Here is a 23,024-nt window from a genome sequence, read left to right on the forward strand (position 1 = left end):
TTCCGTAATTGGCTAATAGCAGCCCAAAACCACCACCATTTCATCCAAATCTGTAACTTTTTGAAAATTAAATAAACCATTGAAAAATGAATAATTGTTCAATTAATTGATTAATCAATAAATCAGAAATACTGTTGAAAGCCAAATCACTTGTACACTGTCGTGTCCAAATATCAGCTTCCCAGCTCAAAAGGTGCCTGGGATTTTGCCCAGATTAGAAACAAAATAAATAAGTAATTGATAAACTGTTAATCATTCAGTAATTAATAATTGATTAATCAAAAATAAGAAATGTCGTTTTTACCAAAGCACATCTTCACTTTTGTCCCCAAATTTCAGCTTCCGAGCTCAAAGGATCGTTGAGATATTGCCCGAACAAGTAAGAAAACAAGAAAGCAAGAAAACAAATGGAGTAACAATTGAACAAGCCGGTAGTCGACTACCCAATAGAAACTGACGCGATGGGCCCGTACGATGGGGAATGACCTGAGGATTAAGCACAAGAAAATTCATGATTCTAGCTGCAAGGGTTAATGCTGCAGATTGTTTTTTGTTAAAATACCCCCACATTTAGAGGTTTTTCGGCCGTTGCTAGGCAACGGAGGGGTCCATAGCAACGATTCTTTCTCACACATAACTAGGACATACCATGAACCTACCATACCAATTTCATGTATATCTGACTCATAGTCTCTGAGATATAACGAACTTCGTTTTTTTATTGTTTTCAACCAGGGTTCATTCCACGTCTATCTTCTCTGACAGTTTTCATAGGATCCAGCTGGAAATTTTTGACAATATGGCTGAATGTACTGCCCACAGTCGCTTGTGGCCAGATTTTTGAAAAAATAATTTTTTTAATGATTTTTCAAAAATTGCAATGTCCCATTGCTAGGCAACGGATGGGTCCATAGCAACGGTTCTCATTTGCACACAACTAGGTCATGGTATGAACCTGCCAACCAAGTTTCATCGAAATCGCCATTGTATTAACGGAGCACTGGACCGAACAGACATACATGCAGACAAACATATCGACGGAAATACTGATAATAAGGGAAGACTAGATCGACTACCCAATACTCCCTTCCTTCAGCACTCTGCGATGATGTCATGCATCGCTTGGATATGGAATTGGGAAGGAGCAGTGTACAAAAAGATTAAACAAGAGATTGCATCGTTATTAATATAAAGTGCAGATAGTGCAACATGTAGAACGAGATTTACCCAATCATATGTTTTGAATAAATCAATGTTGTCAAACTAATTTTACTCCTCTCTTCTTTAAGCATCAGCTGCATACAATTGCAACTCAAGACATTCCTTTTATAACCTCCAATTTTTAAGCTCTTTTATCCAGTGCAAGAATAAAAGCCTTCATCCATTTTTTTAGTCTTCACATCATGGAATTTTTTTACCATGGGCTTCTGATAGTGTTTAATCAACCTTCTCTGACCCCCAAGAGAGAGAATAGGGTGACCGTGAATTATCAAAGTTTCAAACGTTTGCCTTTATTTACACCCCGTGTTCGACCATTCCCCTTTCACACCATTGTTGGATTCTCCAGTGCTGTTTTATTTTTCATGAGCCTTATATTTCTATTGAAAAATAATATATTGTTTTGCATGGCATTTCTATGAAGTTTGTACACCATCTATCAAAATGGCCCTTCTTGCTCACCGTTGGACTTGACCTTTTCTGCCTCATTTTTAACAGCCTCAACAAGTTGTGTTCTAAATGGTGAGGAGCCGATGATATCTGCATCATGCCAACAGTTGTTCTTCTCGACTGCTCATTGTCAATGGCAAGGCCTGTGGTTACTGATGGGTCTGAAGATTTCACCAGGAGGGGGTTAGCGACAAAGGGCCTCTCACTGTTTTTCCATCACTTGCAGACAAACTGCAGGCTTGAGTTCTCCAGTCTACTTGCCTTTTCCTCGCATTGCCAACTTGTAGCTCCATTCACACGTGACTACTCCATTCTCCAGGTGAAGTTTTTAACTTGTGAAATCAAAACTTCGCAGACATATTTATTGGTTATTCTGTTGGTCTGTTATTATGTTAGTTTGTCTATGTCAATTGCCTCCAGGTCACATTAGACTCCGATCTTCAAGAAACTTACAAACTTGGTAGATGTATGTACTAGCTGCAAACCTATTGTTTTTGAGGTCAATAGGTCAAAGTCAAGATCACATAAATCGCTGTATTTAAAATCGAAAAACAAAGATGGATGGTGAACCTTCATCAAGGGGAATCCTCGGTCAACCCATGTGAATATGTCTTTTAATTACTTATTATTGGACCTTGGCAATGTATTAATTATGGACTATTGGAAAATACGTTTTAGACAGTTAAACCTTGAGACACTTTAAATCTTTTAGACCTTGTAGATCACTTTAGACCATTTCAACCCTTTGGACCTTTTCAATACCCTTTCACAAGGAAGTTCTTGAGCACCCCTTTCACAACCACGCAACACCCCTTGAGACCCCCCCCCCCCCACAGAAAACATTCCACACACATACACACAATCACCCATCAATGCTCAATCTCCCTAAAAGTCCTGCCAATATCCCTATACCCCTCTATGTCCAATGCTTCTAGGTACCTATCTAATTCCAATTTAAACTTATCTACTTGTTCTGCTGCCACTACCTTTCCAGGGAGACCATTCCATGCATTAACTACTCTCTGAATGAAAGACCCCTGCCTTACTACCATCTTAACTCTCCTTCTTTACTCTTAGGCTATGGCATCTGGTCCTATCACTGTCTACTCTGCTGAATAAGTCTTCTGCACTTATTATCTCTCTCTACCCTTCATTATCTTAAACATCTCTGTCATATCTCCTTGGAACCGCCTCCTTTCTAGTGTATAAAGCCCTGTTTCCTTCAGCTGCTCCTCATAGCTGAGTCTAGCTAGGCCCGGAATCAATCTAGTAGCCCTGCGCTGAACCCTCTTTATGGCAGGCCTGCTAGCCCTTGTTTGCATTTGCCCCTGTGTCCATCCATCACCATGTGCGCCAGGACCATCCAGTTTTGCAAGGACTGCCCTGCAGGCAGCCCGTGCATCCATCATGCTCATTTGTGTTTTGCGACCATCTCCATCCACTCCCCTGCACCAATGACTTTGTAATGACTTTTACCTTTTCCCTTTCACAGATCACAAGTCCTGGGCCAGGGTTAAGTAATGGATAAGTTGAGTGAAAATTGTAAATACGTGGAACCTCACCTGCATGTTTGTTTTAGCGCCGGCAATTTTAGTTAAGTTGTCCGAATGAGTCTGAGAGTTTGTTTAGTTAGTTACGCTGCGCATGAGGTTATTTATTTTTGGGACACGTATAAAGAAATGTCGCACTCAGGGATCCGAAGGTAGAACGTACTCGGGGAAAACTTACACATGCTGGTCACACGAAAATTTGACGACTCGGGACGAGTCTGTAAAAAGGGGATGGGGTAGTGTTACGAATTTGGAATTCGATTGCACATAACATACAGGTTTCTTTGGTCAGCTCTGTCGATAAGTGCTTGTTGCCTAGATAGCTCACCTTTCATTGTTTAAATGTTCAGAAATCGATTAGATGTGCTGCAGATCGATTTAATAGTTGGGGAACGAACAATGGAGACATCCCTCCCCCTCTTCTGCGAAGAGGAAGAACCACCCTGCCGTCCCGTGACTCGTGATGTCAACAACTCCCTCCCACCCGTGGCTGAGCGGGGGATGGATCACTAGGGCATGTCATGAGTCACGCCGGGAGCGGGGGAAGGGTGGGAGAAGGATAAGAGGAGATCTTTTCTTTTGTTCGTGGGCAGAGTTTGAGAAGGGAGTATAGAGTAGCCGTTCAGCAGACCTTCGGGTCCTGTTTGACTTGCGTTAGGGTTGAGGCCTTCGGAAGCTTTTTGCTTCGGCTGGCTCAGTGAGCTTCGGCTGAGGCCTGGCTCGGGAGGAGGATTTTTGGAGGCTTTTTGCTTTGATGGTTCCGTGAGCTTCGGCTTCTACTTGGCTTGGGAGAGCTTTTTGCTTTGAGCTGCTTTGCTTGGAAGGAAGTTAAGCCGGTCGCTTGGCTCGAGCTGCGAGTGGTGGCTTCTTCTTCTTCTTCTTCTTCTTCTTGTTTCCTGGAGCTCTTTGTTCTCCATTTTGGTTCCCGGCTTGGTGCGACTCATCGACCTCTTCGTGGAGGTGGTTCCTCAGGGAAGCGACATCGATGGGAATGATCGGCGCCTCGTCTCACCAGCATGTGTTGAGAAGCGCGGGAGGATTCGCGGGAGCTCGGGAAGGATCGCAGCTCACGGCGATTGGATCCAGCTCACTCTCGCTGGAGCCCGGGTCCGAACAACTTGAAGACCACACGAGGTGGAGAGGTTCGAGATAGGTCTGGGTTTCAGCTCACCTGTCCTCTGAGCTGGAGCTCGTTATTAAAGGCCTCTGCCACCATTTCTTGGGTGTGTCTGCGTATGTGTGTCCATGGGCCTGTCTAATAAGTAGGAACTGCTATTAAGTGCAAGTGACTGTACATAATAAGTAGACGGTTGTAGTTATTTTGTCGTGCTTTTTTGCTTGTATAATTGCATACGTGTTTTGCCTTGTTTAATTGCATACGTGCTTTATTATAATGAATGTCCTTGTGTGAATGTAAACCTGTTCGTTGCGTCCATTCCCTCATTGAACTGCCCCATCTTGCACTCGGAATATAGTTGGTTTTTAAATCGCCGGTAAAGTGATCGAGTCCAATGGGACTGCGCGATAATACCCCGCTCGGTTATCCCAAAAGGAAGCGAGCTGCTTAAGCGGCTCGTTTCCAAGCGGTCCCGTTGAGGTACAATCTCTTGGTAACCTACCCGCGCGAATAATTCGGTAAATTGAAGATTTGGCGATCGGACCCTGTAGCGCGGGTAGAGTGCGGGCAAGGGTGTGGAGTGGTTAAAAACACACCCGTGGCTGGTTTCCAGCGTTGATCCGGAAAGCCGCGACTAGATTGTCTGTTCGGTGGGCGAAGCGACTGCTATTGGTGAGACGCGGTCGTTCGCACGCCGACGGGCGGGAAACTACAACTAATATATATATATGTGTATATATATATATATATATATATATATATATATATATATATATATATATATATATATATATATATATATATATATATATATATATATATATATATATATGGCCTGTTGACCTTTTACTTAATTGGTGGTTGACTTCATTGACCTGATATGCAACCTAATATGCAAATCCTGTTCATATTTGAAGCCAATCACATGCAAATTGAGGATTTTAGAAAGTGATCCTAAGTTGTTGACCTTTGGTCTATATTGACCTTTTGACCTATGTTGACCTCAAAAATAATAGGTAGTTGAATTTAGTGATCTGATAACATGAATCCATTTCAAATTTCAAGTCATTCGGATGAAAATTGAGGATTTTAGAAAATTTGGCCCAATTTAGGCCAAATTGGCCGATGTTGATCTCAAAAATAATTGGTGCTTGAATTCAGTAAGCTGATATGCAAATGGTCTTCAGATTTCAAGTCAATCAGATGAAAATTGACAATTTTATAAACTATTCAAAAAATTGGCTGATGTTGGGTTGACCTTTTGACCTAAGCTAACCTCAAAAATAATAGGTGGTTGAATGCACTGATCTGATGTGTATGTCCTGTTCAAATATCAAGTCAATCGGATAAAATTTGAGGATTTTAGAAAAATTGGCCTTTTGGCCTATGTACACCTTTTTGGTCGACCAAATTTTACGACATTCAATGCAAGACGGTCGCAGGGACGGTCACCATTCGGTGACCATAATCTCCAAAAAATTCAGAACGATCGGTTGAGCGGTTAGGGCTGGAGGCGAGCGGACAAACAAAAAATGAAAAATTGTGCTTAGCACGACACTTGGCGAATTAGTTGACCTTTCCGTGTGGTGGTCCAAGCTGTAATGTCATGGAATGTGTGGTGTTTATTTGTTCGTACATTAATAAAATGACGCGACGTCAAAAATAATAATTATCAGGCGCGTTGTCATGGTAACGGCAGCAGATTGAAAATTTTCACAACTCATTTAAAGCCACCATGTGACATTCAACAACTTATCATCGGTGCTTGCCTTCATTCTGATCGTAGAAAATATTTGAAAATACCTAGGAACATTGCTTTTCCACCAGCTTTACGATCCCGTTATCAGGTTTGAAATATGTTGTAAAACAAAAATATGTATTTTATATGTGTTTTTCATGTTTTGGGTGACCCTGACCTTGACCTTGGGTCAATTTCGATCAAACTTTGTACACATGTTAATATTACATGCATAAATAGACAGTATAAGTTTCAATATAATAAGTGCAAAACTGTTTGAGAAATAGCCATGTGAAATTCACAAAATTACCCATTGGTTTATAATGGGTGATAACATAAAGTGATGCAGAATCCAGATCTTGATCTTGAACATCACCAAAAGTCACATATCTTTTTGCACTTTGGATTTCTATCAGCTGTTAAAATTTCATCCAAATCGGTTAAGAATTGTGACCTGTAGAACGAATAGAATTTTTTTTAAATCACGCCAATAGCTAAAAACTTTGACGTCATACGCTTGCGAAAACTGTGCATAATTTGTACTAACATGCAACTTAAAATATTTACATATTCCATTGAAGTTTGTTTTGGCGTCAACAGGAAGTCGCTACGACTTCCGGTTACTGAGTTATGTTCAAAAGCTTGTTTTCACCTTTTTTGACGTAATGTGGTGATGTTAAGTGCGATTATGATGTAATTTGATCCCAGACTATTTCAGCAAGATTGGCTATCACGTGTTAAAATTTGAGAACGATTGCTTCAGTAGTTACGGCTGCACACGAGCGTACATATTTTTAAAAAATGACGTCAGTAGGCAAAACTTTGACATCATACGCTTGCAAAAACTCTGCTTAATTTGTAATAAGATGCATTTAGTAATCATTTAGATATTTGAATGAAGTTTAATTTAGCGTCAACCGGAAGTCGCTACGACTTCCGGTCAATGAGTTATGTCCAAAAATGTGTTTTCACGTTGTGTGACATCACGTCTTGGCGTTTAGTCCGAATAAGATGGGGTTTGGACGTGGACCGTCTCAGGTGGATTGCCTATCAGGTGTACAATTTTAAGAACGAATGGTCCAGCCATTTGGGCTGTAGACGACTGGACAAACAAACAAACAAATGAAAAATCGTGCTGAGCACAACACTTGGCGAATTGGTTGACCTTTCCGTGTGGTGGTGCAAGCTGTAATGTCATGGAATGTGTGGTGTTTATTTGTTCGTACATTAATAAAATGATGCGACGTCACAAATAACAATTATCAGGCATGCGTTGTCATGGTAACGGCAGCAGATTGAAAATTTTCACAACTCATTTAAAGCCACCATGTGACATTCAACAACTTATCGGTGCTTGTTGCCTTCATTCTGATCGTAGAAAATATTTGAAAATACCGAGGAACATTGCTTTTCAACCAGCTTTACGATCCGGTTATCAGATTTGAAATATCTTGTAAAACAAAAATGTATATTTTATATGTGTGTTTTTCATGTTGTGGGTGACCCTGACCTTGACCTTGGGTCAATTTCGATCAAACTTTGTGCACATGTTAATATTACATGCATAAATAGACAGTATAAGTTTCAATATAATAAGTGCAAAACTGTTTGAGAAATGGCCATGTGTAATTCATAAAATTCCCCATTGGTTTATAACGGGCGATAATATAAAGTGATGCAGAATCCTAATCTTGAACATCACCAAAAGTCACATATCTTTTTGCACTGCGGATTTCTATCAGCTGTTAAAATTTCATCCAAATCGGTTAAGAATTGTGACCTGTAGAACGAATAGAATTTTTTTTAAATCACGCCAATAGCTAAAAACTTTGTCATACGCTTGTGAAAACTGTGCATAATTTGTACAAACATGCATTTTAAAACATTTACATATTCCATTGAAGTTTGTTTTGGCGTCAACAGGAACTCGCTACGACTTCCGGTTACCGAGTTATTTTCAAAAGCTTGTTTTCACCTTTTTTTGACGTAACGTCGTGACGTTAAGTGCGATTATGACGTGATTTGATCCCAGACTATTTCAGCAAGATTGGCTATCACGTGTTAAAATTTGAGAACGATTGCTTCAGTAGTTTCGGCTGCACAAGAGCGTAAATATATTTTTAAAATGACGTCAATAGGCAAAACTTTGACGTCATACGCTTGCGAAAACTTTGCGTAATTTGTAATAAGATGCATTTAGTAATCATTTAGATATTTGAATGAAGTTTAATTTGGCGTTAACCGGAAGTCGCTACGACTTCCGGTCACTGAGTTATGTCCAAATATGTGTTTTCACGTTGTGTGACGTCACATCGTGACGTTTAGTCCGATTAAGATGGGGTTTGGATGCGGACCGTCTCAGGTGTAAAAATTTAAGAATGACTGGTCCAGCCGTTTGGGCTGTAGACGACTGGACAAACAAACAAACAAACAAACTAACAAACGGAACAGACCAACATACTTGACCAAATCAAAGATTTCGCCAAGTAACAAACCAACAAGCCGGTAGACGACATGGATGGTCGCTATACAATTGCATACTAGTCATAGTTTTTGACTGATCGGGCTGAAATTTTTTGACAAAGAGGTTGATTATAGTGTGCGTGGAAGCCGATTTTTGATTTTCGAAATTTTTTTCTTTGGATTTTTCCAAAAATTTCAAAGTCCCGTTGCTAGGCAATGGTGGCGTCCATAGCAACGGTGCTCAAAAGCATACAACTAGATCCTGGTATGAACCTACCAGTCAAGTTTCATCAAAATTGGTTGATTCCTCTGGCCTCCAGAGCTGTCCATTACATATAAACAAACAAACAGACATACAGACAGATGGAAAACCTGAGAATAATGGTAGTCTCGTGACCACCCAACAAAAAATGGAGGCAATCAACATTCAACATACTTGTCAAAAAAAATTATTTATTTTTGCCAAGTATTGAGTTGGATTAACAGAGAAAATCTGATGATTCTCAGATAAGTATTCAAACCCTTTCCTCATGAACCCTAAATCACTTCAGGAGCAAACTATTTGTTTGAAAGGTTACACAATGTGTTTAAGAGGTTTCACCTGTATGTAATCAGTGGTTTCATTTAAAAACCAATCTCTCCCACTTAACTAATGAGATCAAAGGTCCAACTCACTTGGAAAACCAACAAGGCAAACATGAAGACCAAGGGGCTTTCCAAATAAGTCGGACATAAAGTGGTGGAGAAACACCGTTCAGGAGAGGGTTATAAGAAGATTTCAGTCGCTCATTATCCCTTCGAGTACAGTGAAATCCATCATTAAGAGGTGGAAGACGTATCAAACCACCCAGACTCGACTCAGATCAGATCGCCCATCCAAACTCAGCAGCTGAACAAGCAGGAAACTAGTTCAGGATGTTACTGTAGCTCCAACAATGACTGAAAAATCTGCAAGGCTCTATGTCTGAGATGGTCATTGTTCATCAATCAACAATATCCCATCTTTTTTATAAAGCTGGCCTCCATGGACAGGTGGCAAGAAAGAAGCCATTTCTGAAAAAGACACATCTAACAGCTTGTATGGAGTTTGCAAAATAAATCATCTTAATGATATTGCAGGCATGTGGAGAAAGTTGTGGTCAAATGAGAAAAAAATTGAACTTTTTATCGAAATTCAAAGCGTTATATCTGGCACAAGCCTAACACTGCGCATCACCCAGTCAACACCAACTCTACTGTCAAGCATGGTGGGTGGAAGTATCATGTTATGGGGCTGCTTTTCATCAGCAGCGACTGCCAAGCTTGTCAGGATAGAAGTGACAATGGATGGTTCAAAGTGCAGGAAAATCCTTGATGAAAATCTGCTCGAGTCAGCCATAAATCTGAAACTGGGTTGTAGATTCACTGTTCAGCATGACGATGATCCGAAGCACAAAGCTAAAGCCACACTGGAGTGGCTGAATAAGAAGAAAATAAATGTTCTTGAGTGGCCCAGTCAAAGTCCTGACTTAAACCCAATTGAACATTTATGGTGAGACTAGAAGATTGCAGTCCATCGACGATCCCCATCAAACTTGACAGAACTAGCGAAATTTTCATGTGAAGAATGGGCAAAGATTTCACAATCGCACTGTGCAAAGCTGGTAGAGACACACAAAAAGACACATAACAGTCATTGCTGTAAAAGGTGCTTCCAGCGAGTATTTATCTGAGGGGTGAATACTTTACCAACCAGTGAATTTTCATTTTTACATGTTTTTTGCACGTTTTCCTAACATGTCACTTCCTTCAACTATAATAGTGTTTAGCTTGATCTCTTCAGTTATGAATAAAAAAGTTCATTTGGAAAAATTGTTTCTGCATAATTCGTAATTCATCGAAATGTGATATTGTTGTAACCGGTCTAAATGTGTTTTAAATGTGTAATTCATCTAAATGTGTTGTAAAGTTTGCGGTCTTCTTTATATGGTAACATGACATTGAGTGTGGAACCTAGCGGGGAGTTGTGAGGCGACTGACGATCATGGTCTTTTAAAGACACGCTGTCCTCTCGGAATTATCCACAGGTAAGTCTGTCACGCTCAGCCGAAGATTGCGATCTGTTATGTGATTGCCTATCAGCGAGACACACACCAGATTTAGAGACTTTAATCTGTACGGTAATGTTGCTTTAGATGCTATAGTCCAGGAGGAAGTCTTTGAAATGGGTGACAGTTTTGGTCGTTTTGACATGTCTCGCCAAATTTGAACTGGGAAACTGAATTGGTCTTGTGGCTGCAACAATATATATATATATATATATATATATATATATATATATATATATATATATATATATATATATATATATATATATATATATATATATATATATATATATATATATATATATATATATATATATATATATATATATATATATATATATACATATATACACAGTATGTGCAGACATCAATAGACAGCCTTTTGCCAAATTCAGACTTCACTTTTAGTTCATTGGGGCTTGATTTTACAGTACACGCTGTTCTTGTTTATCTTGCAGGAGGGACTTAACAGTGTAGAAGAATATGACAAAACCTGCTTAGAAGAAGGGCTGGTCGGAGTCAGTCGAGCAGTAGTTGAAGAATGGGGAGTAAATACTCCATGCCAGGTACTCTTTGCCATCTTTTATCTGGTTATAATCAGTCTAATTTTTCCATTTAATGGCATGAATTAAACATTGCATCAAATTCTTTTTTTTATTTTGTTCTGCAGCCAATTCATGAATCGTTTATTGAAATTGGTCTGCTCAATGGTGCTGAGACTAATCACTTGCATTGGTAAATATGCAACACTAGTATAAGCAAACACAAATTTATATACCATGTGGGCCCATCATGAAGATAGAGTTTAGGCTGGCCAGAACTTTATCTTCTCAGGTGTAACAATGGTCAGGGGGCAAGGGATGAGTTGGGTGCACTGCCTTTAAAGGTAAACACAGAGATAAGACTTTCAGCTTTGTCTCTCGTGGAGTCAGCTGTTGTACCACTTGAGGTCAATGTTCTTTTTTGTATACAGTTAAGGCTTGTGGAAGACCTAGAACACTGAACAGATCAGGGCAAAAGGAACAGTACTGAGAGGGGGAGGGGATACCAACAGCATAGTTGAAGGACAAAATACACTACAAGGCCAAAAGTATGTGGACATTATTCTAATTGGTGGATTTGGCTATTTCAGTCACACTCATTGCTGACAGGTTTATAAAATCAAGCACACAGCCATGCAATCTCCATAGACAAACATTGTCAGTAGAATGGGCTGTATTAAAGAGCTCAGTGACTTCAACGTGGCACCGTCATTGGATGCCACCTTTCCAAGAAGTCAGTTCGTCAAATTTCTGTCCTGCTAGAGTTGTCCCAATCAACTCGAAGTGCTGTTATTGTGAAGTGGAAACATCCAGGAGCAACAACTGCTCAGCCTCTAAGTGATAGGCCACAAAAGCTCACAGAACGGGACTGCCGAGTGCAAAAGCACGTTGCATGGAAAAATCGTCTGTCATCGGTTGCAACACTCATGACCGAATTCCAAACTGACTGGAAGCAACGTCAGCACAAGCACCGTTCGTCGAGAGCTTCATGAAATGGGTTTCCATGGCCGAGCAGCCGCACACAAGCCTAAGATCACCATGCGCAATGCCAAGTGCCGGCTGGAGTGGTGTAAAGCTCACCGCCATTGGACTCAGGAGCAGTGAAAACGTGATCTCTGGAGTGATGAATCACGCTTCACCATCTGCCAGTCCGACAGACAAATCTGGGTTTGGTAGCTGCCAGGAGAACGCTACCTGCCCGAATGCAAAGTGCCAACTGTAAAGTTTTGTGAAGGAGGAATAATGGTCTGGGACTGTTTTTCATGGTTCGGGCTCGGCCCCTTAGTTTCAGTGAAGGGAAATCTTCACACTACAGCATACAATGACATTCTTGCTGAAATTGTGCTTCCAACTTTGTGGCAACAGTTTTGGGAAGGCTCTTTCCAGTTTCAGCATGACAATGCCCCCATACCCAAAGCGAGGTCCATACAGAAATGGTTTGTTGAGATCGGTGTAGAAGAACTTGACTGGCCTGCACAAAGCCCTGAAATCAACCCCATCGAACACCTTTTGGATGAATTGGAAAGCCGACTGCGAGCCAGACATAATCATCCAACATTAATGCCCGACCTCTCATGCTCTTGTGGCTGAATGGAAGCAAATCCCCAAATCAATGCTCTGACATCTAGTGGAAAGCCTTCCCAGAAGAGTGGAGGTTGTTATAGCAGCAAAGGAGGGACCAACTCCATATTGATGCCCATGATTTTAGAATGAGATGTTGGACGAGCAGGTGTCCACATACTTTTGGCCATGTAGTGTAAGTGTACCTAGATCAGGTTGCCCATCCAAACTTAGCAGCCGGGAAAGCAGGAAACTGGTTCGGGATGTCACTGTAAATCCAACGACTTTGAAAGATCTGCAAGGCTATGTCTGTGGGGTCAAAATATGTGGGGTCATCAGCAAATAGATAAAGGGGATTTTCCCAAGAGTCAGAGAGATCATTTATGAAGATCAGGAATAGGACTGGGCTTTAGAGCACTGCCTTGGGGCATCTCATCCTTGACAGGGAGAGGAGATGAAAGGATCCTGTTGAGAGCCACACTTTGGCTCTGAGAGTTGAGGAAGTCAGTAATCCAAGAGTGGAGTTGGCCTTGGATGCCATAGGCAGAGAGTTTGGAGAGCAAGGCAGAATGCCTGACAGTATCGAAAGCACGAGATATATCCAGAGAGAAGGCCCTGATCTCATGTGTGATGTTGAGGGTCTCCATCCATTGTTGGGTAAGTAGAAGTAGCATTTCAAAGGGAAAGTGACCTGGCCTAAATCCAAATTGGTGATGTGAAATTAAGGCGTTGGAGAAAAGGAATGATTTTATATCAACAGCAATGATGGATTCCATGACCTTGCTGATTGACACTTGGAATATGTCTTTCAAGCCTAACAAGTCTCACACTCTATCTCTCTCTCTCTGAAAGGACTGTTTGACAACCCCCCGCCCCCATCCCATCGATGTTTTTCACAATACTCTATCCTCTTGAGGAAGTTCAATCATTCAAACTCCTGGTTCTTGCTGTCAGCAATGATCTTTCTTGGGCAAATCACGTCGAATGGGTATTCTTCATTCAAAGTCCTGACTTGGCACACTTGAACTCCTATCCACCAACAAGAGAATTCAAGATTATTGGAATCTCCTGTGATGAAGCTGAGTCTATGGGTCTATCACTTCACCATCACAGACAGGTTGGTGGTCTCTGTCTTATACTGCTCCTTTCTGGTCTTGCACCCTCTGTTCTTCCTATGCTTTGCTTCCTCAGGTTTCTGCAGGGCACACACTGTCCACCATCAACCCAATTCTGGTGAAAGTACCTAAATTCAGGATCACTGCACACCTTCACTCATTTGTTCCTCCTCCTCCCCCCCCCACCTGTGGAACCAACTTCTACATTCTCTTCAATGTCATTCTTCCCTCAAGGTCTTAAAGACAGCTATTCACACCATCTCACATTGTCCCCAATCCCAAACCATGATATTTTCCACCCTCGTTAACCCCTCCCACCCTAACCCCTCCTTCCAAATTTCCAGTTTTCCCTCCTGAGAATTTCCTTTTGTATCCATCTTGTGCACCCTATGCATCCTCTCCTGTGCCCCATTCCTCCACACACCCATTGTTTGTCCAAGTCTGCCTCAATATTGGCCTTCAACTCTGCAGGTATTCCCCCCCCCTCTCTCAACTGTACCTTTTGTCCTGATCCGTTCAATGTACTGGCACCAGCTTTTTCACAAGCTTCAACTGTGTATCCAAAAAAAAAAAAAGTTAATAGGTCTATATGTAAGGGGATCAGTTTTTGCACATTTTTACGTGATGCATTAAACTACCGTAATGTTGTCTGATTTCCATGCAGATGGAATATGACTTAGGGCAAACTATAGGATGAAAAGGGCAGAAAAAGGATGTGCAAGAGCAGCAGAGCAGGTTTTTGGGATACGTGAGCTGATGAATGTCAATGGAAGTTTAGGTTTTGCAGTCAATCATCCTAATTCTCCCGAAAGCTAATGGTATGATTATTGCATAACGACATCTGCTATTTTGTTTTAAATATAGTTTGTTTTGAAAAGAAACTCATAAAATAGGCTCTTCTTTTGCCAGTATGCTTTCTTGATGAAGGAAACAGTTTTATGCATGTTGAACGTAAGATATTTGAAAACGCCCTGATGAATAGCACTCTGTGATTTGAATTTGTGAACAAGCCTGAAAGGTATCACACACAATGATTCATGCATTGGGACATGCAGGTGATTCTGGTGACAGATGGTTGTCCAGGGGTGGGCCAAGGCAGTCTGCGACAGTCATTGCTCTCTCTGGCTCATTGCAAAGATGACAGGCGTTTTCCACTGCCATTTCCTTTCCCTTCACACCTGCATGTGCTCTGTATTGCATCCTGGCAGGAGGTAGGCCAATGACTTAGGTCGCTCAATATTTGAGTCATGTTCATTACATTGATGTTACTTTGTACCTTTGCTAAAATTTAAATTAACAAGGAGAAAATAAATAGAGTTTGAAGAATGTTTCAAATAAATCCATTTATTGGGTCGCTGAAATAGGTGACCCTTGTCAGTAATTGGGTCGCCGAAATAGGTGACCCTTTTTGTCAGTAATTCTGTCTTTGTTTGTTTGTTTGTCATCAGCATAATTGGTAGTAAACGTGGGTGGATTTTGACCAAACTCGGGTGGTAGGTACATCTTATGACCTAGTGCTTTGGAAATTGTGATGGTTGCTAGGGACGCTTTGGTTCCCTTGCAACAACCAAAAAACCTTCAAAATCGATACCGTTCACGCGAAATCAATTCCGAAAGCCATTATCCCACGTAGAGTTACGAAATTTGGCACGAATGATCTACAGGTGATGCTCTATCAAATATATTCCGGTTTTTGTGATATGTGGAATACTTTACCCACAGCGCCTCCTACAATTAGGGTATGCGTGAAAATTGCGAAAATTTGAGGCCCCTTAACGACTAGCGAGAGCTGGAAGTGCCTTCACGCCAAATGCTACTCCTCCTAGGGTTATGGTCGGATGGTCATGAAAATTCACACTAATCGTCTGGAATACATTGTGCACAAACGATCGAGCCGGATTTTCGATTTAGATATTTGTTCACCCACAGCACCCCCTCGAACTTTGGGGATTTCCGATTTCAAACCGCATTTTCGGTGCTTTTCATTCAAATGGATACTGAGTAGTTATCAATAGATGGGTCATTCCATGTCAAATCATCAAAGAATCTGCCATCATCTCTCAGATTTTTGTAAAACTTTGGGAACCAATTGGGACCCATGAAAAACGGCAAGAACTCAAATATTTTTTGCTAACAGCCTCTTAATTAGTGAGATACAGACTAACGAACTTTGGACTAATTAGCACGACGTCGCGAATTTAAATGGCCATATCTCTAAAAGTATAACACCTAGAGAGCTGGTTTTTGTGTCCTTTTAAAGGTATTTTCATGCCCTATGAATTTGTCTGGGCAACATTTTCCTACCTCCAACCACAAAAAAAGTTATCACAAAATATAAACTTCAATCGTGAATCCCCAAAAAATGTATCCTTCAAATTTCCTCAAATTCATCGCAGAGGTACCTTATGATGTCAAGAAGCTTCCACATAAGTTTTGTGATGGACACTCCAATAGTTTCTGAGATATGAGCAATAATGTACATGTACGTATGGCATATAGGTTCGAAAATCAGCATTTGTAATGTATTATACAATCATTCTAACCTAGCCATGACAGGGAACACAGGGAACGACCATCAATTGCTTTGAAGTATCATATACTTTCATTTTCAACTGGGCCTGAGGGGAAGAAACAAGTGCTGCTGTTGCTGCATTAAAGAGGAAATTGAAAGCCTAAGTCAGGTTAGTGAACACTGTGTACTTGAACTCACTTATTGATTGTATAATACATTACAAATGCTGATTTTCGAACCTATATGCCATACGTACATGTACATTATTGCTCATATCTCAGAAACTATTGGAGTGCCCATCACAAAATTTATGTGGAAGCTTTTTGACATTATAAGGTAGCTCTGGGATGAATTTGAGGAAATTTGAAGGAAACATTTTTTGGGGATTCACGATTGAAGTTTATATTTTGTGATAACTTTTTTGTGGTTGGAGGTAGGAAAATGTTGCCCAGACAAATTCATAGGGCATGAAAAAAACCTTTAAAATGACACCAAAACCAGCTCTCCAGGTGTTATACTTTTAGAGATATGGCCATTTGAATTTGCGACGTCGTGCTAATTAGTCCAAAGTTCATTAGTCTGTATCTCACTAATTAAGAGGCTGTGAGCAAAAATATTTGAGTTCTTGCCGTTTTTCATGGGTCCCAATTGGTTCCCAAAGTTTTAAAAAATCTGAGAGATGACGGCAGATTCTTTGATGATTTGATATGGAATGACCCAGATGTAACTGGATGAGATTTGATATGCATAATCTGAAGGTGATTCCCTATCCGCTATATGACATCCATTTTGCTCTATATCTTATAGTTTCCATGCTCGACGACCCATCACCGCCGACCGGCTTGTTTATTTATTTATTTATTTATTTATTTACTTACTTCCTTATTTATTAATTCACTCTGAGAGGCTTTATAATATTTACATTTTTAGCCACGTCTCGCATAGCGAATGCTGGCTCCAAGAGAACTTATTCATCTTCTTCTTCTTCGTCATCTTCGTCGTCGTCTTCTTCGTTGTCGTCGTCTTGTTCTTCTTTGTCTGTCTGCGTCGTCTTCGTATTCTTCTTCGCAGTCGTCGTCGATTTCTTCGTCGTAGTCTGCTTCGTCTTCTTCGTTGTCTTCTTCTTCTTTGTCTCCCTCTTCTTCGTCTCCTTCTTCGTCGTCTTTTTCTGCTTCTTCGTCCTCGTCGTCTTTTTCTTCTTCGTCATCGTCTTCTTCTTGCTCTTCGTCTCCCTCTTCGTCGTCTTCTTCTTCGTAGTCTTCTTCGTCGTCTTCTTCGTCTCATTCTTCTTCTTAGTCTTCTTCTTCCTCTTCTTCTTTTTCTTCGTCTCCTTCTTCGTCGTCGTCTTCTTCGTCCACTTTGTCGTCTTTTTCTTCTTCTTCTTCATCGTCGTTGTCTTCTTCTTCTTCGTCTTCTTCGTATTCTTCGTATTCTCCTTCGCCGTCGTCATCTTCCTCTTCGTAGTCTTCTTCTTCTTCGTCGTCTTCGTCTCCTTCGTCTTCGTCGTCTCCTTCGTCTTCTTCGTCGTCTCCTTCGTCTTCTTCGTCGTCTCCTTCGTCTTCTTCTTCGCCATCTTCGTCTTCGTCTTCTTCTTCTTCTTCGTCTTCTTCCTCGTCTTCATCTTCTTCGTCTTCATCTTCTTCGTCTTTGTCTTCCTCGTCTTCTTCCTCTTCGCCTTCTTCCTCTTCGTCTTCGTCTTCCTCGTCGTAGTCTTCCTAGTCTTCCTCTTCCTCATCATCTTCTTCTTCGCCTTATTCGTCGTCGTAGTCTTCGTCTTCATCTTCTTCGTCTTCTTCTTCCTCATAGTCTTCTTCTTCACCTTATTCGTCTTCCTCGTCGTCGTCTTCGTCTTCTTCTTCGTCCTCGTCCTCGTCCTCCTCGTCCTCGTCGTCCTAGTCTTCTTCTTCTTCCTCGTCCTCTTCGTCCTAGTCTTCTTCGTCTTCCTCCAAAATCTTTGGGACGTGGCTCTTTTATATACAGGATCCAGATCTCCTTAAATACTAAACACCTGTACACATCCTCGCATTGAGGGTGCCTTTTGAGAGCGTCTATCATGAACTTTTAAATATATTCTGACATTTGCTTTAAAGTTTCGAAAAGTTCACGTTACTATTTAAAGATTATTCCATTCAATGTGTTGTAATTTCGTGAATACACTATTTTCTCGTCATGAACGAAGAGCCTCCATGACAGGTCTCGCTATTGGCTCCATCAAGGCACGTGGCAAAATATCGGAAGTTGTTGTTGGTGTTGCTGTTCTTCTTCTTCTGGTGAAGACAAAACCTTTAGGACGTGGCTCTTGGACACATTTGTCCTTGTTAAAAATATGAATCGACTAAAACGGCATTCGGTGGAAGGCATATAATACTACTGCAAGGCTGAACAGTTTACGTTTTGTATCCTACTGGATAGGTCGGATCTGCATGCAGACCTGAACCAAAATCAAATCAGCTTGTTCTTGTCACATCCCAACTCATCTGCCTAGTTTTGTCAAAATCTGGTCTTAAATTTTTGAACTGGAAGGGCACTCGGTAGAGAGCATACCTCCGCCCCGTAATGCCTGATTCACGAGAACATATCTGGCCCAATCCATTTTTGAAATATCATGCTATACATCGTTTTTGAGCCTCAAAATTGAGAAGAATCACTTTAAAAAATTCTAGTAGTCTGATCCGGATTCGGATCTTTAACAAAATCTAATCAATTTGTTGTAGTCACACACCCAACCTGTTCAGCAAGTTTCATCCAAATCCGTCCACAATATTTTGAGATATCTTGTTATATATCGGTTTTGCCCGACCTCTCAATGGTGAAGAATCAATGAAAAAATTATCAGATCCGGATCCAGATCTTCACCAAATTTGAATCACTTCCTCCTTGTCACACACCCAGCTGGTCCACCAAGTTTCATCCTAATCCGTCTGCAACTTTTTGAGATATCTTGCAATATATTGTTTTTCGGCCTAATCTCTCAATGGTGAAGAATCGCTTAAACTTCTAGTCGTCGGATCCGGATTCGGATCTTCACCAAAATCTAATCAGTTTGTCCTTTTTAAACATCGAACCTGTCCACCAAGTTTCATCCGAATCCGTCCACATCGTTTTGAGATATCGTGCTACATATCGGTTTAGCCCTATCTCTCAATAGTGAATAATCACTTTAAAAATTACAGTAGTCGGATCCAGATCTTCACCAAAATCTAACCAGTTCGTCCTTGTTACACGTTGTACCTGTCCACAAAATTTAATCTGGATCTGTCCACAACTTTTTGAGATCTTGTACACAAACAAACAGACAGAAAGGGGTGAAAACATAACCTCTTCACCTTTGGTGATGGAGGTAAATATGCAACATACACTATCGTTTTTGGCCATATCAACCAATGGTGAAGAATCACTTAAAGAAAAAAAAAAAAACTTCGATCCAGATCTTCACCAAAATCGAATCAATTCGTCCTTCTCAAACACACAACCTGTCCACAAAGTTTTGTTCGAATCCATCCATAACCTTTTGAGATATCCTGTTCACAGACAGTCAGACAAATAAACATATGTCAAAACACAACCTTTGTCCATCTTCGGTGGCAGAGGAAGTCACATACCTATTAAACTCAATATTAACCTCAACATTGAAGAACATACTAACAAATTGATTATGCAAATAGTGATTACAATCTTTTGGAAAAATGTTCTTCAGATCGTTGATCAGAAATTCAGTGGCCTAATATAATTTGACTTGAAAAGTTTATTTAATTTGACTTCAGGTTGAAAGTCTTCCTCAACATGGTCCATTCTTTTGTATTTCGTGCAATTCAAAGCCATTGTTCTGTCATGAATTTTGTCATCAATTTCATCTTTCCATCTAATCTTGGATCATCCTTTTCTTCTTCCACGTCCTTCTCTCGGTTACAAGAATTCTCTCGGTTAATTGTTGTTGTCCATTCTTTTTGCTGTGTCAGCCCATTTTTGTTTCACTCTTTTGTTGTAGCCATTATGTCATCAAATTTGGTTTTCTAACTGATCCATTAGCATTTCTTTGTGTCTCTTATGTGAAGACATCTTTTCAAGGCTTTTTGTGTCGTAATAAATTGTCACTCGATCTTTGTTGGACACCACATTTCACTGCCAAAAAGGTCATTGCTGGAATTACATGCGCATGGATTGTAAACTTTTTTTATATTCAGACACATAGGCAGCTTGCTTTTCATAATGTTCTTTAATTTAATTCCAAATGCTTCCCATCCTTCTCTCTATCTCTCTCCATGTCTCTCTCCATTGGTTTTGTAAAAAGTGTAATCATTGGTTTGTTTAATTTTGAAACTATCAATTAAAATTTTGTGCTATTTATTGCTTCGTGGTTGAACATGATTGAAAAAAATCTTTGTCCCATCAATTTTTAGTCAGATCTTCTGGCTGTCCAAATTTCGCTCTTCCTTCAATACTGTTAAAAAAATTTTGTAAAAAAGTCGAGGTGATGTGAACAAAGGGAAAAGGGCATGTACTGACAGTGGGGTGGGCCACAGGTGGGCACAACAAGCAAGGAATGAAGGAATAGGAAAAGAGGAGAGAGAAAGAGAGGAAGGGTATAAACACAGTAACCTGCAAGAAAGAGAGGTTGGGATACATAGGGTTAATGGTAGTAGAAAATATGAGTAGGGATGGGGAATGAAATCATATGGTGGTGCACCACCTGTTTGAAGCCCAAGCCTAGAGGGAGGATTGAAACCCCTTCAGAAGGTAGTTCCACAAATGGGAGATAAGAGCAAGAGCAGGCACAAAAGACTGAAGGTGGGTGGTAAGCTTCCAGGAGTTTAACCAGGAAGGGTTTTTATTGGAAGAACCTGTGTCCTGGAGGATGGAGAGTGTCGAGAGCTGAGAGAGAAGAGAGACCAAGACTGGAGGAAAGATAGTAAAACAAACAAACAACTACAATGGCACTCTTCGACATCACATCATCAGCCGATATGCCTCTGCCCACATTATAACATCATAATACATACTCTTCATGGTGAGGGTGGTGGGCTTGAAATCCTAGGATCCTGAGTTCAAATCCCACTTTGCTGTTGAAATAATACCAGGTGGGGTTGACTGCCTGTCATCCTTCCGAGGTTGGCAAAATGAGTGCCAGCTTGCTGGTATACTGTGTCGGAGTGGCAACCTGTCCAGGATTGTGCGCAAGGGCAATAGCCAAGGAGACTGCTTAGGCAGCACCAACGCTCTGCACATAGTATGGTCTCGATGGATGGATGGATGGATGGATGGATGGAATACATATTTGAACCAAGTTTGATTTAAATCCTTTCAGCTGTTCTCGTGTCACAGTTTTACCTGACATGGCCTCTGAAATTTGACCTTTGACATCTTCATGCTGAAATCTAATCGGTTCATATTTGCATCATAATATGTACTTATACCAAGTTTGGTCAAAATCCCATTACTGGTTCACAAGTGAGCACGGTAACAATTTTTACCCAACAAGACCTCTGACCTTTGACGTCTTAACCCAATAATCGAATCAAGTCATCTTTGCATCATCATACATAATTGTACCAAGTTTGACTTGAATCCCTTCGGCTGTTAAGTTAGCGCAGTCATGAAAATATATGATGGACGGATGCACGGACGGACGCACGGATGGAAGGACAACCCATAAACATTATGCCTTCATAAGCAGAGGCATAACAACAACTAGATGGTATTCATAGAGTACTTACCCCGTGCAGTCTTGAGAAGGACTTGGTGCGAGCCAACTCTTCTGGCAGAAAATCTGCAATTAAAAAAATTAGATTCAAATCAAATGGAAGACCTAATAAAATAGGTACTGCATTGGAGTCGTCAGAAGGAACCTGAACAAGCAAAAAGCAAAGATGAAGTCATCAGGGGGAACCTGGATAGGACTTGGGTTTCAACTGCTACTCCTATCGTCAATCCCATCTATGCGCAGCCAAGTGAGCCTTATTCAAAAGATTTTTCAAAAGGAACGTAGATTCAATAAAAAATATATATTCTGGCTACCAGACCATGTGGCCAATCAGGTTGAAATTTAAAACACATAATCCCCATCTTCTTCTTCTTCTTCTTCTTCTTCTTCTTCTTCTTCTTCTTCTTCTTCTTCTTCTTCTTCTTCTTCTTCTTCTTCTTCTTCTTCTTCTTCTTCTTGCATATGGCAGTTTAGACCGGGCGTAGTGGTGTGCGCCTGTAATCCGGCTACTCGGAGGCTTGGGTTGGAGGATCGCTTGAGGACGGGAGCTCCGTGCTGGGCCGTGCTATGAGAGGGTGTAGGGCAGCCCGAAATCATGGCGAAACCCAATCCTTATCCCTGTGTCGTAAGAGGCGACCAGGGTTGCGTCAGGAAGGGCATCCGGCGTAAAACCTATGCCAAATCAGTATGCGGATCATAACGGATGATCCTCTGTGGCGACCCCTAACGGGAGCAGCCGAAAGACGAACACAACATATGGCAGTTTAGCTGCTGGGGTAACAATCATTTCTTGGAAGCGCGACTGTGTCACTGATGCAGTGCCCATCTACCAGTACACACATGTACTCATTTTGCCGACCTCAGAAGGATGACAGGCTGAGTCAACCCCCTGGAGTATTCATTCAGCGGCCAACGGGGCTTGAACTCAGGACCCTAGGGTCCCAAGCCACCACCCTAACCACTAAGCCAAC

General features: G+C 41.0%; 1 protein-coding gene across 9 annotated transcripts in view; it reads left to right on the plus strand.

Moving 5' to 3' along the window:
- The window catches only part of LOC147015528 (integrator complex subunit 14-like), a 183,327-nt gene that overhangs the window by 41,312 nt on the left and 118,991 nt on the right, over window positions 1-23,024 (plus strand). For all 9 annotated transcript variants that reach the window (XR_015050360.1, XR_015050362.1, XR_015050361.1 and 6 more), the window contains 3 exons: window positions 1,717-1,987; window positions 11,082-11,189; window positions 14,896-15,051. Coding sequence is in view for 6 of the 9 variants with exons in the window: in XM_085850350.1 (XP_085706476.1) it covers window positions 1,766-1,987; window positions 11,082-11,189; window positions 14,896-15,051 (486 nt within the window). In the remaining 3 variants the exon portion in view is untranslated. The remainder of the gene's footprint in view (window positions 1-1,716; window positions 1,988-11,081; window positions 11,190-14,895; window positions 15,052-23,024) is intronic.

Source organism: Eptatretus burgeri, chromosome 12 (genome assembly GCF_056783735.1).
Source record: "Eptatretus burgeri isolate ZD-2024b chromosome 12, Ebu_testis_v1, whole genome shotgun sequence".
Taxonomy (NCBI): Eukaryota; Metazoa; Chordata; class Myxini; order Myxiniformes; family Myxinidae; genus Eptatretus; species Eptatretus burgeri.